We start from the raw sequence: 20,239 nt of genomic DNA, 5'->3' as shown, positions 1-20,239 counted from the left end.
CTATAAAAGATCACTAAGAGCCAGATGTAGAATAATAGGCACAATTTGAAACCAAGGACATAATAATAAAAATTTCATATGGATATGAATTACTATGTATGTAAATTCATAGACAATGCTTGGGTAAGTCTACAAAATTCATAAAACAGAGTACATATGAGCAGTCCCCTCCTAGAACAGAGAAAAGAATCTAGCATTGAATTCAAAATTTTTATACAACTTTTTCACCACCCAACTCTTGTGCTACATCAATACAGTGTCCTTCAGCATCCCTCCAGATCTCCCAGTCCCCCTTCATCAAACCAGTGTGCTAAAGCACCCCTCCAGATCAACCAGTCCCCTCTTCATCAATCCAGTGTCCTTCAGCACCCCTCCAGAACACCCAGTCCCCTCTTCATTGATCCAGTGTCCTTCAGCATCCCTCCAGATCACTCAGTCCCCTCTTCCAACTTTGCTTCTTGAGGTTTTATGATATCATCCTCAACTGTAGTAAATTTTTCTTGATCACTTACTTTACCGGTTAACCGAGACACCTTTAAAGCCATTCCTGTCTCCTTTGTCCCCAACTCATTCTTAGAGTCCCACTGACAAGGAAAGCCATGGTTCATAAGCTTTTAGTCTCTCATTCAGAACTCTCATAATGTTGAAATTAGTTTATATGCTCACTGCTCACAACTCGGGAGAGTTTTAACATTTATTTTCATCGGGTTGCCTATAAGGAGCTAGAGCCTCTGCTGAGGAAAAGAAGAGAGAAAACTGAGTGTTTCCCAGAGCCTACAAGGCTGTGGGGATGAAAAGCACCTGAGTATTTCCCAGAGCCTACAAGACTGTCAGGGGGAGCATGCCTTTAGAAAATACAGTCCTGGAAAATACAGAGTCATTTTTTTTATTAATTGCAGTACAGAAAAAAGAAGTCAAATATTTAAATAAATTTGTGTTCCTTAGGGTGTTGATTTCACACCAACAGAAAAGATGAGTAAGGCTTGAGTCTTTGTCTCTCCTTTTCTCGCAGTATACTGAAAAGCAAAAAAGTGTCTTTTAAAATTGGAATATGTTTTCCAAAACTATTTTTTAGAAATTTTGAATCTCTTAAATTCTTTTTGCAATTTTCACTGGTCTAGACAGCCTAAGCATGACCTAGACTTAGCTCACCTCCCTCAATCAGGGAGAGATACAGTGTTGCATGTTCTGACACCTGCTCTTTCTCACTGGTCCCATCAGGGCCCTCATGTGTCAGGTCAGAATTCTCACCATTTCTCTAGACCTACTTATTCCCTAATTTATTAAAAATGAAAGCTGTCTTCTCAGAATGAAACAAAATTTCCTTTTCCTTCTAAAAATGGAAATAATTTTGAAATAACTATATATGTAGGTTCTTTGATTGAATACACAATATATATGTGTTTTCATGTGGAGAAACTATTTTATTTTGCCACCTTATTTTATTGTTGGTCTATTTTTTAAATTCTCTTCCAAAATATTTCAAACAATATTTATCGTCATAGCTCTATTCAATTATCTACATTTTCAAATGCTGTTTTGAAATCTGAATATAAATTCTGTCAAAGCTTGGCATGTGACACATCAGAGATTTGGAAACAGATCATATATTATGAAACAGAGACCCCCATAAAAAAGCTCCATTGAATCTTCTAATGAATGAAGTTACAGAAGTACTGACTCAAACTCTGCAGAATCAACAATACACAATTGTTTTGACTAAAAATTGTTCTTTCATATGGCTTCACTTTTATTCTTAGGCCACCCTTGACTGGACTAACATGTGTGACTCCATGGAGTGCACCATGTAAGTCAGAACAGAGCCATGATAAGTACTCAGCTCTGGAGTGAATTCTCAAGTTTGGCTCTTTCTCTCCCTAGTTTGGCTGCCCCTTGGGTAAATTGCATTGATCTAGACATTTATGTATTCATTTTCTTATATGCAAATCGGTGAACATAAATGAAGGCCTAAGATTGGTGGCAGGTGCTAGTCTACACGGCTCTTGCCAAAGGGTCAGCAAACTTAGCCATTTTAGGAAAAATGCGTATGATTGCTTTTCTAAAAAAAATCCCAAATACACTTACCTAAGATGCTTGTGATTGTGATGTGTTTAGGCTAAGGCCGCTTGGCTTGCAGCAACAAGTTTTGGGCCCTGAAAACACACACACACACACACACACACACACACACACACACACACACACATACACAAAATGATACATGTTAGAAAAATACTAGTAAGACTATTAGAATTTGCACCTCCACAGTTTTCAGTGATTATAATGTAAATTCACATGCCTTGCATCACTTAATTACAGTTCTCCTAGAATTCTTAAACAAAGCTCATTGATATCTGTTGTATCTAAAAGACTAAAGTAAACTTTTGTTAGGGCATGGGGGGAAATGTGAAATGATTCAGACATGTAAATGTAAATGTTCTCCTCTCACGTGTGAAATTAGTCAATTCAAAGTGTAACATTTCAAGACAAGGATTAAATGAGTTAATGATTCTGGGCTTTACAAATATTTCTATGTTCTTAAGTGTTATAAGTTTGGAATTGAATGGCCTTTATGAACATTTTAATGCTACAGTGTGGTAGAACACACAATTTAAGAGTTACGTGAGTCAGTTTGTATTACAGTTCTGTAGTGAACATGATCTAGATTGATCACATTATTCAGCATATGAGTGTCTAAGCCTCAACCTGACCAAATGCACACAAATGGAAACTGAACATATCAAAGTGTAAAAAGCTCTATTACATCTTCAGAGAAGCAGGCCTCCTTGTCGTCAGCCTTGCAGCACTTATCCAAGAAAGCTGCAAAATCGCCCATCACGGTCTTCAACTGCTCATCTGTAGCCTTGGGTTTGTGCTTCACCAGCTCAGCAAGTGCCCTGCATTAGGACAGAGAGCAGGAAGAGCAAGGAAATGTTGACTCCCATGCAGGAAACCAAGACAGCAAGGATGGTGAGGCCACAGTTCAAGTTCACACATCGTGGAGCCGAGTGACTTTGGCTTCCAGGACCAAGCAGGCCATTGCCAAACTTAGTATTCTTGACTGTGTAAGAGGGCAATTAGGACCACTTGGCTAGGACTGGATGAAATGGAATAATCAATGCAAGTCACTCAGTGTTTTACGTAGTTTCCAGAAAATTCCTGAAAGACTTCTCTCTTTGCACTTAATAAACAGAATTTTGCTCTCTAACATCTGCCTCATTTGAAGGTAATAATGGGGATGTTATAAGAATTAAACAAAGCCAAGCAAGAGGGGAATGCTGGGTCTCTGTCATTGATACTTGTAGAGTAAGCAGTACCCAGGAAAAAGACCTATGCATTAAGAAAATATTGCTCACATTTGTTTTTTTATCTGTTTCTCCTTCTTGGGAAGTGTGCAGATACCAGCATTGAAGGTGAAGGTCTCAGCTTTAAATTCTTTGGGGACATATGTTTCATCTACTGGCAGAGCAGAGAAGCATGGTCGTCTTTCTACCACAGATCCAGTACAACACTTGGTGACTTGATCACTCACTGGAGTCTTCTCATGCAGCACACATACCCAGTTCAGGATCTCTGTCAGCTAAGGGACAGGCAGACAGAGGAGGAGAACAGTCAATAGATCCACAGACACTCACTTTCTGATGCACAAAAAGAACTGCCATATTGAATTAACAACTATGAATTCAGCATTGATTGCCATAGTGATTTATTTATCTTTGAAACCAAACATATGACTTATAAAAATTCTCTTTCACTTTAATATAGGTACCCATATCAGCTACCATATACACATGCACATATCAGCATACCCTTGCTCCTAAAAGTTAGAAGTGTCAATATCTGAAGACAAAAACCCAGCACTGCTGACTTAATCATAGTTTAAAAGACTCACATAATCTTCCACACAGGGCAGTCTCTTTGCTTCAGGAAGCATGCAGCACTTGCTGCCCACCTTCCCTAGGTTTCTTGCAGCTTCCACAAGAGTTGGAGTCGACACCTGAGGTGCTTTCTGAGTGTAACGAACTAGGAGCCTGTTATTAAAAAAATAACTTATTTGTTTCCATCCAGACAAGAAACTGGTCTGCTGTAAAGTATTTCAACAAGAGAAAATTTACCCCAAGTCAACTAAGATAGTTTTTCCACATGAACCAAAGTTCTTCACTTCCAGGATGATAGCATAGTATTAGAGGAAGGCCTTCTCCTGAGCAATTAACTATATGTCCATGAAAATTTGCTGGAGCATATGATCTTAGTCTTAGATCTGTACTATAGTCATAAGGAAGTGAGTTACATTTCTCTAGTCTAACAGTATTAATGTACATGGTACTGCTTGAAATAAATTCTATCACAAACTTACACGTATTAACACTGTGATAATCTTAAAAATACTGATGAAAAGATGGCTGGTTTAATAGAGACTGCACAAGGATTAAATGAAAGCAAATAATGTGTCTGCCTGGTACATTATCTAGCATCTAATAACATCTAGTATTTAACAATGAATCATAATAATAAAAGTCAGTGAATGACTGTAATCTACTCAAGTGAAGAAATCATGTCAACTCCAAATGCTAGAGTTAGAAGAGCACTAAAACTGTAACAACCTGAATAAGGAATAATGTGTCTTCACTTTACCTCCATAGATAAGGTTCTATGGAATTGGGACATTACTCCAGCAGGGCATTCATAATCTATCTCTTCTAAAAATGAAATTCCATAGGAATACAAAATCACAACTATGAAAATTTAGGTATAACTCTCAAGCTCCAATGTTTTCTGAAGTGAACCCTTATTCATGTATCATTTGAATTTTATCTAAATCTTTTGTTATATTTTTATGTTCAGCATTTCTACCAATTCTTGAGGTTTTGCTATCCAAAGCATGCTCTTTCTTGTTCTACCCTATATTGTTCTACTGCTTGCTCATAAACTCTGCCTAACCTTTGAAGGATACTCCCAGCTCCAATATATCAAGGTTTTCTATGAGCCCAGGAGTATAAATAATGTGTTTTCATTACTAAGGCCACATGCTTGGTCACCTATGCATTGCTTTAAGTAATTTAATTGACCAAGGGAAAAAATAGCTAAAAAACTACTCACGCATTTTGGAATCCATACTCGCCAAGCTTCTCAAAAAGTTCACAGTTAGTTTTGACTACATTCTTAGGCTCTTCTACAAGAGGAGGAAGTTCACCAAGCTGCAACATAAAAGAATTGTGTTTATAGCATTCTTCCTGAGAACCCAGTGTAAGTCACTTGCATTTCTCCCTTCCTTCTGTCCAAAGAGACTTCAGGAGATCTTCCCTGTCATGTCTGTCACATTACATTTAAATTGTTCCTTTTATTTGCAAGGTCATTTGGTGCAATAAGTCAATAAGAATCTTCAGGCTCTGGGATTCAATGGCTGTGTTTGCACCAGGTCACCTGACTTGTTTTCTTGTTGTCCAACTGTTCTTCCCATGGCTAAGCTTCAGGCTGATCCCCTCTACAGCGGAATTGCATGTACTTAACTAGAACTGTTTTGTTAACCAACTAAGTGGATCAAATTAAAATCACACCTAGTCAACAGCAGACCTTCAATAGACAACAGCCACCATTTTTAGGCAAACTCTCTAGTTGGATCTTGAGGTCTCTGAGATGAGAAAGTCTACTTCAAGACTCAGTCACAGATTAGTGCCTGTTACTCAGAAGTTTCTTTAAGGTAAAATTCTCTTCTGGCCCCAAATAGGTCACAAACCAGTGTGTTTTGATAGGAACCAAGAAGTCTGCCACAACAAATTTGCAAGTATAACTTCTTGTAAAATTACTCCAAAACCTTCTCCAAAATGTTTGAAAGAATTTGCAAGTAACAGAGTATACAAACTCCTTTGAGATATTAGTGCTAATAGTGGACAGTTGGGGGATTGGGTTGTAGAAGTAACCATCTTATTCAATAAGAAACACAGAACCAATGCAAAGAAGAAAGCCAAGAGGTCAGAGCAATAGCTAAGAGCTAAAAACCTTACACTTCCTCTCCTGAGGGTCCTACCTCTCCAGAAGTGAGGCAGTTCCTGTGTGTTTGTCTTTATAAAGACTTTCTGTTTTGCCTTCTCATTGGTTGTATAGTCAACCACATGACCTCCTTGTCACTGCCTGTCTGTACAGACATCCAGGTCTTCTATGGTTGGTGTTGAGATTAAAGTCATGTGTCTCCAATGCTGGCTGTATCCTTGAACCACAGAGATCCACCTAGCTCTGCCTACCAAGTGCTGGGATGAAAAGCGTGCACAACCACCACCTAGCTTCTGTGATGGCTTGCTGTTAGCTCTGTCCCCCGGACAACTTTATTTATTAACATACAAATCACATTTTAGTACAAATAAAATATCACCATATTTCCCCTTTTCTATTTTAATAAAAAGAAAAAAGGAAGAAGGTTATAAATAACATAAGAAAACTGTATACAAAAGTACAATAAGTATATACCATATATACAAGTAATAAATACCTAAACAATGTCTAGTCCATTTGTATTTGACAAATTCAGAGAAAATAATTCCATTATCTATCCTATTTTGGTAAGTCCAAAATGTACCTAATTCACTTTCTTTCCTAATTAATCTTCAACTATAACTAACTAATCTTCAATTCCCTCAGAGACCCAAGAAGGAAATAATATTACCTAACAAAAATTAAAACAGGAAGTAGATGCAAGCAACTTCTAAAAAATTGTGAGTTGACAGAAACAGCCAGCTGCCTAGACAGTCACCTGAGGTTTCTCCGCAGTGTTGGGGCATCATCTTTAGCCTATAGGCTTAGCGTATCTGACAGACTCATTTGTGAAGTAGGATGTACACAAGGTCAACAGTTCAACCTCACAATGGGTGAAAGCAATCTATGTACCAGAAACAACTGAATTCAACTAGTGTTTTGTCATGATTCAGGATTTTAAATTCTGGAAATTGTTGATTTTTTTTTTTTTTTTAAATTCAGCTGTCCATTCTTCTTGGCTATGTGTGTGTGTTGCTTCATCTCAGCATCCTGTTCTTCTGTATATCCTTCTACTAAATGCCAGTCTACTATTGAGAGGTGTGAGTTTAGTTACTCTTCAAGAATAATTGTTTCAGCTGTTGTTCCACTGCACATCAGAAGCCATCAGCCCACTGCCTGTTCAGCTGCTCTAGAAGAAAAGTGTACTGTCCTTTTTCAAGATTGCGAAGGTCACTTCAGGGATGGTGCCATATTGTCCGGGCCTCAGAAGATGCCTTTTGATAAAGCCATAACCACACTTGTTTTGGCAAGAATAGGTAGTCCTTTGTTTCATGTCCTGTCTGTCCTGTTTGTCAGCAGTTGATTCGAGGATACTTTGTTGTCCAGTGGCTAACTTTTGCCACAATGAAAGTTAACTCCAATTGCAGTTTCGTCAATGCCCATATTTTCTCTGAAGTAAATTGGTACTGCCAGGAACCGACATGTCTCACAGTCATAACAAAAAAGAAAAATTCTCTAAGTTATTAAAACATTTGAAATGCCATATTCTGTAGATCTCTGAAGGGTTTGAAGATGACCTGTCTATCTAAAATATTTCTGCTCAATCTTGAAAACATACCTAATATGACTACAAGTTCAATTATGATGTCTAACTACTAACTTTCATTTCTTTATATCCTAATAGTTGGTAATAATAACTTTCAAGGATCAGAAAATTGCATTACATTGTTAAATGAACGGTATAAGTACAATTAGAAATATACATATAGCATTTTCTAACAATATCAATTTCAATATATATATTTTGTATACAATATAAAACAATCCAATGCAATGTAAAGTATTTAAAACTAGTAAATGTCTTTTTCTTTTTCTTTTTTTTATTGGGTTAAGTGTTTTTAATCAAAGTTAAATCTCCTTTAGTTGGCATTTGAATTTACTCTATTTTATTCTCAAGAGTATGAAAAGAGAAAAACGATTGTAAAGATTTTGTGCAAGTAAAGATTCCTTCCTTTCTTCAAATCTTCCCATTCTAGAATGATTATTTGAGGTTTCCTTACATTTTATCAAGTGTTGATCCTATAATAACTAATAACTTTAGAGCTCAGGCTTGCTTACATCTCAAGAGAATATCTGAATTGACCTATAAGTCAATTCTCATTAGTGCATCGCTTCCTTTCTCATTACAGGAAGTGCTGCCAGGAGCTGCTGTGCTCTTGGCCTATGGAAACCTACCACACTGCCACATAATATGGCAGGATCAGATTCGGTGCAGCACTTTTCTAGTGTGGCTTCATATTTCTTAGCGATTCTCAGCAACAAGGCAAGAGAGTAGTCAGGGTGCCTTCTTGAATATTCATACAAAAACCTAAAGAAGATGAACATACACTGAGTTAAATAGATGAGCAAGTAATAGACTTATGTAAGTAATCTCAATAGTGATTCACATTCCATGTGTCCCGCATTGGAATGAGCTCCATGAAGTAAACTGAGCAGCAAGAACTCGGAACTCAGAGATAACTCTTCCCAGGTTCAGCTTTCCCACCACACTGTATTTTACTGTTCTGCAGGGGCAACTTATTAACACTATCAGGGCATTAACCTCCTCCATATAGAAGGGAAAGAAGGATAGCATCTCTCTTACAAGGTAGGTTGGGATAAATACATGACACACTGTCAAAGCACACAGAGGCTGGTGCATGTTAAATGCTTGATTCATAGATATTTTTACTGTATATCTAGTTTGCTTTGATTTATGTCTCCAATGTATCTCAACAAATGAGTAAATAAAGACAATACTAAAAATTTCTTTTTCTTCTACATATGAGTAAAATCTTTCATTAAGTATTATTTAGTGCATAGAGTACAATCATAACCAAATAAAAAGAAAAAATATATTGTTGCAATTACTGAAAACATATAGTAATTTGTTATTAATTGTATCCTGCCTCGCCACACTGTGAGATTCTCAGCTTTTCAACCAAATACCAAACAAATGTTTTCATATTGATATTTATTTACATAAAACATACATTACATATATGCATCAATATGACACTAGTATATATATACATATATATGTATATGAATATACACAAACATATATATAGATATATAACCTTGTTGTCATCGCAGAGATGGATAGATATAGGTAGACAGGTAAGGAGATAGTAAATAATACATAATATGTTCAAATGCATTAGATATTTAAGAAATATGGTTATAAGAATGATTGAATGATACATAAAATTTATATATTAATGGAATATTTGTAAAGATTTCCAAAAATATCCATATGAAGTAAGGAACATTGAGTTTGTGCTAAATGCATGGATGATTTCATAACAATATTTTAAATTACTTAACAAACTTTTCAGGTAAATTTTAAAGGCTGAGAATGACAAGGGTGAACAATTTACTGAGAGCCACAGAAGTCATGGTAACTCCAAAGACAGCCTGGTGAGGCTTCCTAAATTATTCAGCTCTGCCAAAACTATGAAAGGAGCCAGACATGGTGGCACATGCTTTAATCCAAGCCTGGTAAACATAGTGAGAGTTCTAGGACAGTCAGAGCTACACAGTGAGACCCTGTATTAAAAAAAAAAAAAAAAAAAAAAAAAAAAAAAAAAAAAAAAAAAACTATAAGAGGAAAGGCATCTCCTCACTTGCTCAGGAAGATCTCTTTGGCTGCAACATAGTTGGTGCACACTTGACCACCATCAAAATCATCAGCTAATGAAGGCAGATCAACAGGCATGTCATTATGTTCTGCTTTAGCAAGGCAGTGGGATTTCTGTAACACTGGTTTGTCACAGCAAGCCTGCAGTTTGCTAGAGATAGATGCTTGGTTTTCACACATGTACTTGGCAAGATCTGCCTGTGAGAAAAGAAATATTTAAGAGAAGTCATCTTTGATACATTTTCCCCGCACACCTCTGTTACATGGATAAAGCATATTCATCCTACTCAAAACCATACACCACCAAAGTGGCTTCTGCAACACATTCTCACCCACACAGTGCTTCAGAGCCTGCAGACTCAAGATGCTGTGACTCAAACAAATAGATTCAAAGAGACTGTTCAGAATCAAGTTATCTATTTAAATTAATATGCTTTGATTGTTTATTAACTTTATGTTTATATGACTGAGAGACTTCAGGTTGTTTTTTCCATAAAATTTAGTGCTATTTTTCCAAGTATTCCTCCAAAACAAGGTACATATCTTAAAACTAAATAACTCATTAAAATATGAGGAATAATTAAATAATGAGTAATGAGCAGAGTTATGGGCCCTGCTTACATACATAACATATGTATCTTAGGTTTTCCAGGGTTATCATAGCAGAAGAAGATGGGGTTGTATTTTTAATCTCTTGAAGGGGGAAGTGAAGGAGATAATAGTACAACTTTGGAGAAACTGAGGTCACAGCAAATATTTAATCACTTAACACACAGTTAATTAGGGGAAAGACTATGGAGGGATTAGGGCATCATTCTTTAAAAGCCTCTCCAATCTGTGAGGTATCCAGCCCTACATCTCTCCCCAAAACATCTTAGAAATCTACATTTGTAACTGTTCTCTTTCTATTTAAGCCTCCTCAGAATGTAGCTGAACAGAGGAGTTTTGGGTCATGTAATAATTCAGAATACTGTTTTTGGGTTTTTTGTTTGTTTGTTTTCTGTTTTGTTCTGGGTTGTTTGTTTGTTTGTTTGTTTCTGGAAAGTGCCACGAAACAAGGAAACTTGGTAGAATAAAGGAGAGCCCAGAGACCATGTCCACCACCATCAGTGTTCACCGATGCAGCCAAACACATCCACTCACTGACCATGAGCATGCAACAACTCTTTACCCTGTCGTCTGCGCATTCAAGCAGGTCGCCATGGCAGCACTCCTGGGTGACTTTGGTAATGTCTGTTGCCAATTTGCTAATTTCTGTGAAGTCAACACTGGGGAATTTCTGGCTGATACGAGCTACCATCCTAAAAAGAAAATTTGCCATCAAAAAATTATTATCATATTTTATTTGTAAGAAAGCAGTAAGAAGATACCATTTATTACAAGGAAGTTCAAAACTAACTGACATGAAGAAAATTATAAAAATTCACTAGTTACAACAACTAGCTTTACTAGAATGCTAGTTCTGACATAATAGTTATGTTTTCCTTAGGCAGAATCTACTGAAAGAATGTGGGTGGTGCGTGGAAAGCAAATGCCTCATAAAATTAAAACCAAAGAGGAATTCCTAAAGAGGTGGCATTCCAAGGGGCATCAGTTTTGTGTCCTCACCTGGCTTCTGTCTCTGGCTTGGTCTCATCTTAGCAATGTGATCTCAAGCAGGCTTTAGATTTTATACTGTTACAACACACTAAATCAAAGGATCCATGAAGTTAAATTACATCATGACATGAAAGTGTTTTCTTATCTCGAAATGAAGACTCATCAACTTTTGTCTTAATTAAGACATGCTTTCATGAATTCTTTTTTTTCTTTTTTGGGGGGTAGGGGGCAGGTTGAGACAGGCTTTCTCTGTGTAGCTTTAGAGCCTTTCCTGTATCATAGCTGGCCTCTAACTCACAGAGATCCACCTGCCTCTGGCTCCCGAGTGCTGGGATTAAAGGTGTGTGCCTTTAATTTTAAATTTTCTGAATTCTAAAGGTCTGTGGAGGGAAAAATTCCCAAACTTCTGGAGAATTAGAGAGTTTTTTTTTTTAATTATGAATCCTTCTGCCAAGAAATTGTTCCAGCAGAGAGCCTCTAAGCTCTATGGCAAGATGTCAAAAGCCAAGATCTTCGTTATTTCAAAAGTAATTTTCAGTTCTATAGCTCTAATAAAGCTATCTTGTCTTTGTAAGAACCAACCATAGCCCATGTAACAGTGTGTTGTTTCATCTTGGAGTTGCTATATTTATTGATCTGATTGGCTTTAAGAATTTGGATAGTAAGGATGACTCAGTGATGATAATTCCTGCTGACAGTCTCTAGAGAACATGCACAGTGTCTGTCATCTCCATTTTCTCTCCTGTTGGGTTGATTCATTATTGACAAACAGGAGAGGTACTAAAGGGACAGGCACATTATCCTTGACTTATATATTAAAGGATGCTCCCAGACACAGCTACATAACATAAAAGCAAGAGATGGTGGAGCAAACACATGAAATTAGGGACAGAATTGGAGCTTTAAGAAAAGTCAAAGTAATAACTCCAACTTGGTTGATGGCTAAGTTCAATTATCCATACATTCAAGAGTCACTTTCAGATTGAGGGAAAATAAATTAAGTAAATTAATTACTCTGACAGTGACTGTATTTTTTAATCATAAAAATGAGATTCCTGGTCTTTATAAACAATGGGATCTAAATGCCTGTCCTCTGTTAGACAACATCAAGCCTTCTACATTCTTTGACAATTTAAAACAAAAACACTGAGACAAATTTTCAAATTATTACCGTTTTTCTGATTTGACCTCTATCAACTTCTCAAGATGTACTTTATAAATGCACAATCTTGTAGATTGGACAACATCATTATCAAGACATGAATTGTGATATAAAAAAAAAACATGTACCATGCTTTGAAAGCTCTCTCTCCATATCTCTGAATACTGGAGCACTTCAGTCTGTGGTGCACAAAGGAATACAACACTTTCTCCATCAGAGCATCAAGCTACAAGAAGAAATCCAGTTGGAAAAGATAATTTCAACACACACACACACACACACACACACACACACACACACACACACACACACACCTTCAAAAGTTCAGACAGCCCAATGCCAAGATAATTTGTTGGGTTGGGAGTTGAAATCAGGACCTTGTGCATGTTTGGCCAGAGCTATGCTATTGAGTTGCAACTTTCATCCAAATGAAAAATTTAAGATAATTTACACCTGAATTCGAATGTACTCTCTTTTGACAAATGATTATTTTGATACTTAATAGAATGAAAATCAGTATGGGCATAGTGTAGACTGCTAGGTACTTAGAAAGCAGCATAGAGACATTGCCGGGGAAGGGCCCTGGATATGACTTTTTAGTTGTGTGACTAATTCATCTCAGTTCCTACTTCAGCAACTTTCATAAAATGAGTAAATGCCTAAGAAAAACAAATAATTTGCATAATAAATATGTATAGACAAATGAATGGATTCTAACATCTAGCCTCAGTAAAATTCACAGCTTTGAATTCCATCTCCATTAAAATGTCTCAAGGAAGGACTAAAAAATAAAAAGCAAAAAACAAACAAACTAGCTCTTGCTGTCCAGTGTGACAAACGCTATTATACTCCAGAAGTCACCACCATAAAGAATTGGAAGACAAGTAAACACACATCCAAGAATTCCCTCTCTAGACCATCACTGCTAAATCTCAGAAGGAAGAAAGGTATTAGAACTAAAAGCCATTGGTAATGTAAGAGGGAAGAAGGTTTTCTAATGACAGAGAGAAGTCTCATTCAGAGATTCAGATTTCCTAAGTCAACCGTAAGACGGTCAAATCTCTGGGTTTGGTATACAGAGCAGTTCTGTCCCCATCTTCCCAGGGGTCACCTTTGGCGTCAAGCAGGCAGCTTTGTCAGCTTCTGCACAGCACTCAGTCATGATGGCATTGTACTTCTCAGCATAGTAAAGGAGCTCTGGGCCATAGAAGTAAGGATGTCTTCTGCCGACTTCGTGCAAATAGCTAAGTTATGGAAAAAGAAGAAAGCAGACAATCATTTCCCACAGCACATAACACTACAGAAATGATCACTCAACCCAAACCCAAAGATTTGTAATTGACCAAGTTTACTCATTGTGGCCATGAGTGATGACCAGTCTCTATTCTTCTCAAGAGAGAGAAGGTAGGTTAAATTTGTGTATCTGCGTTCAAATATTCACATGTGTATATTTTCAGTAAGTAATAAATTTGGGTGATGTAACATTGCTGACTAAAATGAAAATGATCCAGGGAACATGAACACCACACACACACACACACACACACACACACACACACACACACACACACCACGTCAGAATATTTTACAACTTCTCAATCTCGGATTTTTCCCACAGACCATATCTGTTTTCAAGATCAAAATATTTTTGATTTTTTATTGTCATTGTGCATAGTTTTTTTGTATCAAATGTTAAATTTTTAAAAATTACCTCAAGGTAAAACTTTCCCAGGCTTGATGATAGATATTTGAGGGTTTTATGACTACTAGCATAAGTGTTCCTGGCAGAGCTATTGTTCAGTTTTTAATTTAAAACATAGATATCTGTTTACTTACTGTCCCATAAATGCAGCAGCATTTTCCTGAAAGGAGGTGCACATGGCCTCAACTTCTGGCCTCACAAGTGGGGGCAGGTTGGGGTTGTCATCCTTGTGTTGCAGGAAACATTCGTTTCTTTCGGGTTCTTGTTTCGTACAACAGTCAGCCAGTTCACCGTAGTTTTCACGAAGACTTGGAAGGGAACATAGCTTGTCTCCAAAAAGAGTTTGCTAAGTGGGAAACAGAAGCTGTTAAATTCCTGCCAGTACCTGACTTTCTCTATATCCAACAAGCAATGTAAAAAAACTGGATGTGCAGATAAAACTTGATTAAGAAACTAAATGCCTTGTATATAGGTATATAGATGATATATGTGCATGATATTGAAACATCACATGACACTTTGAAGTAAATACAATTTTAGGACTTAATGTACTACTTAAAATAAATTTAAGTATAAATATTTGTTAATCATATAATTTTTTAACTGTGAAGCAAAAAAAAATCACATAAAAATTCATTTGCTTTCCTTTGATTCATCTATTTTTTGATAATTTTCATAATAGCCAAGTGCCACAGTATTGTGTATGGTGAATAAAACAGAGAAGCAAATAGCTAATGGCCTTAAGGAATGTTGCCTTACATGTTTTCTATATGGAACTAAAAGCTAGGAGTGAAGTCACTATAATAAAAAAATCAAGGGAAGCTAGGACTTGAGGAAGCATGTGACCTCATGCTCAGGAGCAACATGTTCACACAACTTCTCACGTGATCTGCTCCTTTTGAAGAAGCCCAAGGCTTTAGTAGGTTTCCTGTCAAACTGAGGAATAACACAATCTACTATAAATAATTACTGCATTGAAATACAGATTGCCCTTTTATTCTAGAAACAATGCCACTCCAAAGGACTTCATTTGTCAAATAATCCTTCCCTTCCTCATTAATTTTTATTACAAAAATAATTTAACTTCATGGAAATTTTACTTATCTAAACAAAAATTATTAACTTTCAAAAATGTACTTTTATGAATATCAAGGTAGAACTGTAATATTTTGTGTGAATCACTAACTCTGCAAATAGAGGAAAAGGTTTCCAGAGGAAAGTTTTCCAGAGAAAAGCAAATAGAAAGGGGCTAGAGATCAATTTGAGAAATGGCTTTGCCAATATATTAAGCAGTCAGGGAAGCTCATGCCTCAGGTTTTAAATCCCTACCCATAAATAGCACAACTTCTTCTAAATGCCTGAAAACCCCACTTTTTAATTGTGTCTAAAATATTTATGTCACTAAAACAGAAATAAAGAGCTATACATTATAATTTTTTCTAAGTAACCAAATAGCATAGAAATCAGCTGATGCATTCAGAAGATTAACATAGTACCATTATGTCAAGAAAATATTAGCCCTTATAAGCTTCTGTAGCATTGCCTGTAATAATCAAAATGTGTAAACAGCCTAAACTGCCACCAGCAGAAGAAAGGATAAAGAAAATGTGGATGGACAGGTAATAGTGTGATGAATACACACTAGGGATTACTCTTACCCTTAGAAGAGGAACGTTCTACAACTGGCACCAACATGGGCCAACCTGGAGGACATGTTGGTACGTGCAATAAGCCAGTAACAGAAAGACACATTCTGTGTGGTTCTACTCAGATAACATACCTAAAATAAGGCCTAGCGATGGCGGCACATGCCTTTAATCCCAGCCCTCGGGAGGGAGAGCCAGAAGTATCTCTGTGAATTGGAGGCCAGCCTGGTCTACAAGGCATGTTCCAGGAAAGCTGCCAAAGCTACACCTAGAAGCCCTGTCTCCAAAAACAAATAAACAAACAAAAAAAGATAACTAAAATAGTGCAATTCACAAAATCCAAAAGAGGTGTGATGGCTGACAGAGAGAGGAGGAACTCAGTTACTGATCATCTGGCATAGCCTCTCAGTTAAGCAAGACAAATTCCAAGATAAGCTTGGTGGTATTGTAGTTATTGTCAACTATAGTAAGAGAGTAGAAGGCTCTCACCACAAACAAAAAATAATAATTACATAAAGCATGCTCTTACTATTTGCCTCTGTGAACAGAAATCAGATTTTAGAGCTTGAAAAGAAATTGTACAAATAACAAATTGCCATTAACATTATTGTAACTTCTATCTGTAGCCTCCAAGAATTTTTGTAAGTTGAGAGAATAGATAGAATGTCTCCATTTGCTTGCAACTTTGATCATTTAATAACCTTTTATCACTCCTTTTATTTTTTGAGATTACTATATAATTACATCATTTCCTCCTTCCCTTTTCTCCCTCCAAATCCACACAGATATGCCCCTTTTCTCTTTCAGATCTGTGACCTCATTTCTCATTAATTGTTGTTACATACATATATGTGTACTATACACATATATATTCCTAAATATAGCCTGTTAGGCTGTATAATGTTACTCGGATGCATGTTTTCAGGGCTGACCATTGGTATTGAAGTAACCAATTGGTTCTCTCTTCCCTGCAGAAGCCAATTTCTCCCTCTCTCAGCATTCCTTGTTTGCCTGGAGTTCGTTGTGTAGGTAGAGGCCTTGGGGTCTTTCATCCACCCTGGCATGTCTATTGTGTTGTCACTCTTAAGCTCACATTTGGCCAGTCATGTTGGTGAGACTTTTTGAGTCTAGCTTGTGACATTGCTAGGAGACAATCTCATAGCAAAATCCCTGTTCCTCTGGCTCTAACAATCATTCTGGCCCCTCTTCCACAGTGTTCCCTGGGCCTTAGGTATGGGAGAAAGTATTTGTTTTCCTTTGAAATACTCAGAATTATATAGAAGAGGCAAAAGGATCCTCAAAATCAGAATGTACTGACAACTGATTTGTCACAGTTTGCAGCAGAATCCTCAGCAACACAGGTTTTAGCAAATTCAGTTATTTCATTCACTAATTTCACATGTTCTTCATATGGGCATTTCTGTAGATACTGGGAAAAGATGACCAGGACTCTGAAAAACAGACATAGAAATAAAACTTTACTACGAAGTAGTTATCTTTCCTAAACAGCAAATTGTGTACATGTATACCATCTATATTTTGTCTATCTTTCTTACTACTATCTCGAAAGCCTATTCCTGTCAGCTCTTCTCTGAGACATAACCAGGAAGAGGTGCCTTTCCAAGCAAAAAGAACATGGATTCCTACCATGCTTAAGTATAGACGCATAGGTGTGTAGGTAGATTTATGAACATGGGACAAACCAGCAAACTATGTTCTAAATACATTTCATTGTCAAGGCTAGACATTATGAAAGTCCTTTGAGTTTTTTCTCTTCTAATCCATATACCTCTGTTAATCAGGGGTATATGACACTATTGAGCATTTAAATATAAACTTCTCATTTTCACTATATTAAAACATTTTTGAGATTGGGGATGTGACTTAATTATAGATCACTTGCTTCACAGGTATGAGTCCCCAGTACTACAAAGACAAAATAATCTTCTCAAGATACCATGAGATCTTTTTGTGTAAAGAAGAATTAGCAAGTTAGCCTCTTAAGGAGCTATATATCATAGACCTTTTCAGTAAGAAAACTAAGATCCCATTCTTCACAAGTTTAATGTGGGCTCCAGAATCTCATTCTCCACTAAAGCAGCCATTAGCCACAAGTGGATAGAGATATTTAATTAAAGTTAAATATAATTTGAATGTGTGCTCCTCACTTAGACTTGCCAAGTTTCAAGTGCCCAATAACTATGTGTCCTCTGCTTGCCATATGCTCATAGAGGTCAGCAGTTTTTCCACCAACAGAGATATTTCTGTTGGACAGTCATGACCTCCAATTTTGCATGCTCAATGTGGGAAAGGGGGCAATTGAGAACTGTAACTAATACTACCAGAAACATTAAATTGACTTTCAACATTTTAACTTACAGGCCTTTGAAATGTTGTTCTCCCAAATCATTAAACCGATGAGCAATCTCACTCTTGTCTGTGGGAACAGGGAGACAAAAACCACAAAACATATTTAAAGATTGATGACAATAACTAATTATAATGCTGTTTTTCATACTTCTTTCTACACACTTAAGCTATTCCTGTACTTTATGACACTGACCTCTGATCTCTACAAAAAATAAAATGAATCTGCCAATGACTTCTTCCTTCTGCATCTAAAGAACTACCCTTTCACCTCGAATACTACTTAAAAACCATCTAAGTGTTTATAGCTTTGCATTCAAACCTAAGAGTCAATGCTTTTATCGTGTCTCTAAGTAACTACTAAGACAATCTGAAATAAAAGTAAATACAAATGGAAGCTCCATTTATAAAATTAACAACACACATGTTTATTGTTTAGTATAGCATGGTAGAGTAAACAGGCCTTCGAGACTTTGAAGATTCTGGCTTCAGCTATATACAATATAGCTTAAGTCACTCTGCCTAGCATGTCTTCAAAATTAAAAGAAATGTAAAACTAAACTTTAAAGAAATCCTCAAATTATTATCACCTAAGATGTCTAAAGTATATTAATAATATAACCATACAAGGGTTCTCAGATGCAAAATAGCATCAAAGTCTAGAAATAACTCTTTCAAAATGCAAGGCTTCCATTTTTAGGAAAGTAAGATAAAAGTGGAGCAGTGAAAACATAAAATTCTTACTTGCATCTCGGCGAAACACACCCCTGGAAAAAGCAGAGCAACAGACAAAGAGGAGGAAGAGGAAGGTCACCCACTTCATTGTGCCAGAGGCTTGTGGGGTTGATGGGAAAGGTGAGATGGGTGGAGGGATACCTACTCTAATATACTTCTTTAACCAATAACTGCAGATCATTAACCAGACTCAACTCGCATTTCATTGGTTCCTTTCCAATTACAAAATCATACAATCTTTGCCCAAAAGTTGTTTGACCAAATCCCCTGTGTGTGTTTGCCTCTGGGGCTTTTTCCCCAGAAGACTTTGTCAGTTCATTAAAGTTATGTAAAACATCAAATTTTACATAAGCGTTTAACTGTTCACATCTCTAGTTCCTTACTGTGCTCTCTGCATCTCCCATTTGAGCACTTTTGGTTTGGGCCTTTGCATTGAAACATGATGTATTTTAAAAGCTAAGAACTGAACTACCTGTATTTCTCATTCCAAATATGCTTTTATCTATCAGTAATAAGGAATTTGCATGAGGATGCCAGGAGCTGATAATAGGGTTTCCATGTCTTTTTCATCCTTTGTAAATTAGAATCTCCTATGAAGCTCACATTGCCTCAAAAAATGTAAACTGAGAAAAAGCCAGAGCAATAATAATCATGAAGCATGTTTAGAAGTTTTGTGTCATCATCCCAGCTCTGGCTGTGTGTGAAACAGGTCTGCCATGGAATATTTTCATCTGATGTGAATCTCTTTCTTGGGATTTTCTTTTTTGAAGAGACAGTAGAAGAACACACACCTAAATGACAGTGATGATGGTCTTTGCCATGGTGACATACTTCCTCTGACACAATAGAAAAATAATAAGTAGCAGACCAGTTATCTTACTTACCTAAAAAAGTGAGTTAATCAAGACTACCATCCAAATTGTTCCCATAGTACCTACATGGGCAGAGACCACTGAGTGGCCAGAAAAAGCATTCTTTTTTTATATCTAGTTACACTATGAAAGAAATGGTTTTCTATGACCTCATTTCATGTCCTCATTTTCAGGAAAGTATACAAATTATGTAACTAAATGCAGACAATATCAAACACAAATAATGAAGAATGAATAAGTGTTTCCTTGCTGTGTTATGACTCAAAGGCATCCTGAAATGAAAAAAAAAAAAAAACACTAGTCTCTAAAGACAGGAATGAACGGAATATAAAACAATGCCTGCCTGTGGAAATAATTCCACCAGGGAAGAGGACGTTGAACCAAAAACTAGAAAAGAAAAAAAGAAACTAAAGAAAGAAGATAGTTCTTTCTTGGACAAATTATGAATTTCTCTTTAAGCTTCCTAGAAAGAGTGGACACTATTTATGTGAAGTCAGTAGTCATGCC

At 36.6% G+C, this 20,239-nt stretch overlaps 2 protein-coding genes across 2 annotated transcripts in view; one reads left to right on the top strand and one right to left on the bottom strand.

Moving 5' to 3' along the window:
- Nucleotides 1-20,239, top strand: part of LOC114701773 (albumin-like) — a 191,297-nt gene that overhangs the window by 114,458 nt on the left and 56,600 nt on the right. The window lies entirely within an intron of this gene.
- LOC114701767 (albumin-like) lies at nt 1,007-18,974 on the bottom strand. Its single transcript, XM_028881947.2, has 15 exons — nt 18,870-18,974; nt 18,138-18,195; nt 17,077-17,209; nt 14,247-14,458; nt 13,522-13,654; nt 12,539-12,636; nt 10,821-10,950; nt 9,636-9,847; nt 8,206-8,338; nt 5,101-5,198; nt 3,893-4,031; nt 3,357-3,580; nt 2,765-2,897; nt 2,086-2,153; nt 1,007-1,016 (listed from the first exon to the last, which is right to left on the bottom strand). Exons 1-14 carry the CDS (start codon nt 18,946-18,948, stop codon nt 2,112-2,114), a joined length of 1,824 nt encoding a protein of 607 aa, XP_028737780.2. The 5' UTR covers nt 18,949-18,974; the 3' UTR covers nt 1,007-1,016; nt 2,086-2,111.

The sequence above is a fragment of the Peromyscus leucopus genome, chromosome 10 (genome assembly GCF_004664715.2).
Source record: "Peromyscus leucopus breed LL Stock chromosome 10, UCI_PerLeu_2.1, whole genome shotgun sequence".
NCBI lineage: Eukaryota > Metazoa > Chordata > Mammalia > Rodentia > Cricetidae > Peromyscus > Peromyscus leucopus.
This window is presented reverse-complemented; position numbering and strand designations above follow the sequence as displayed.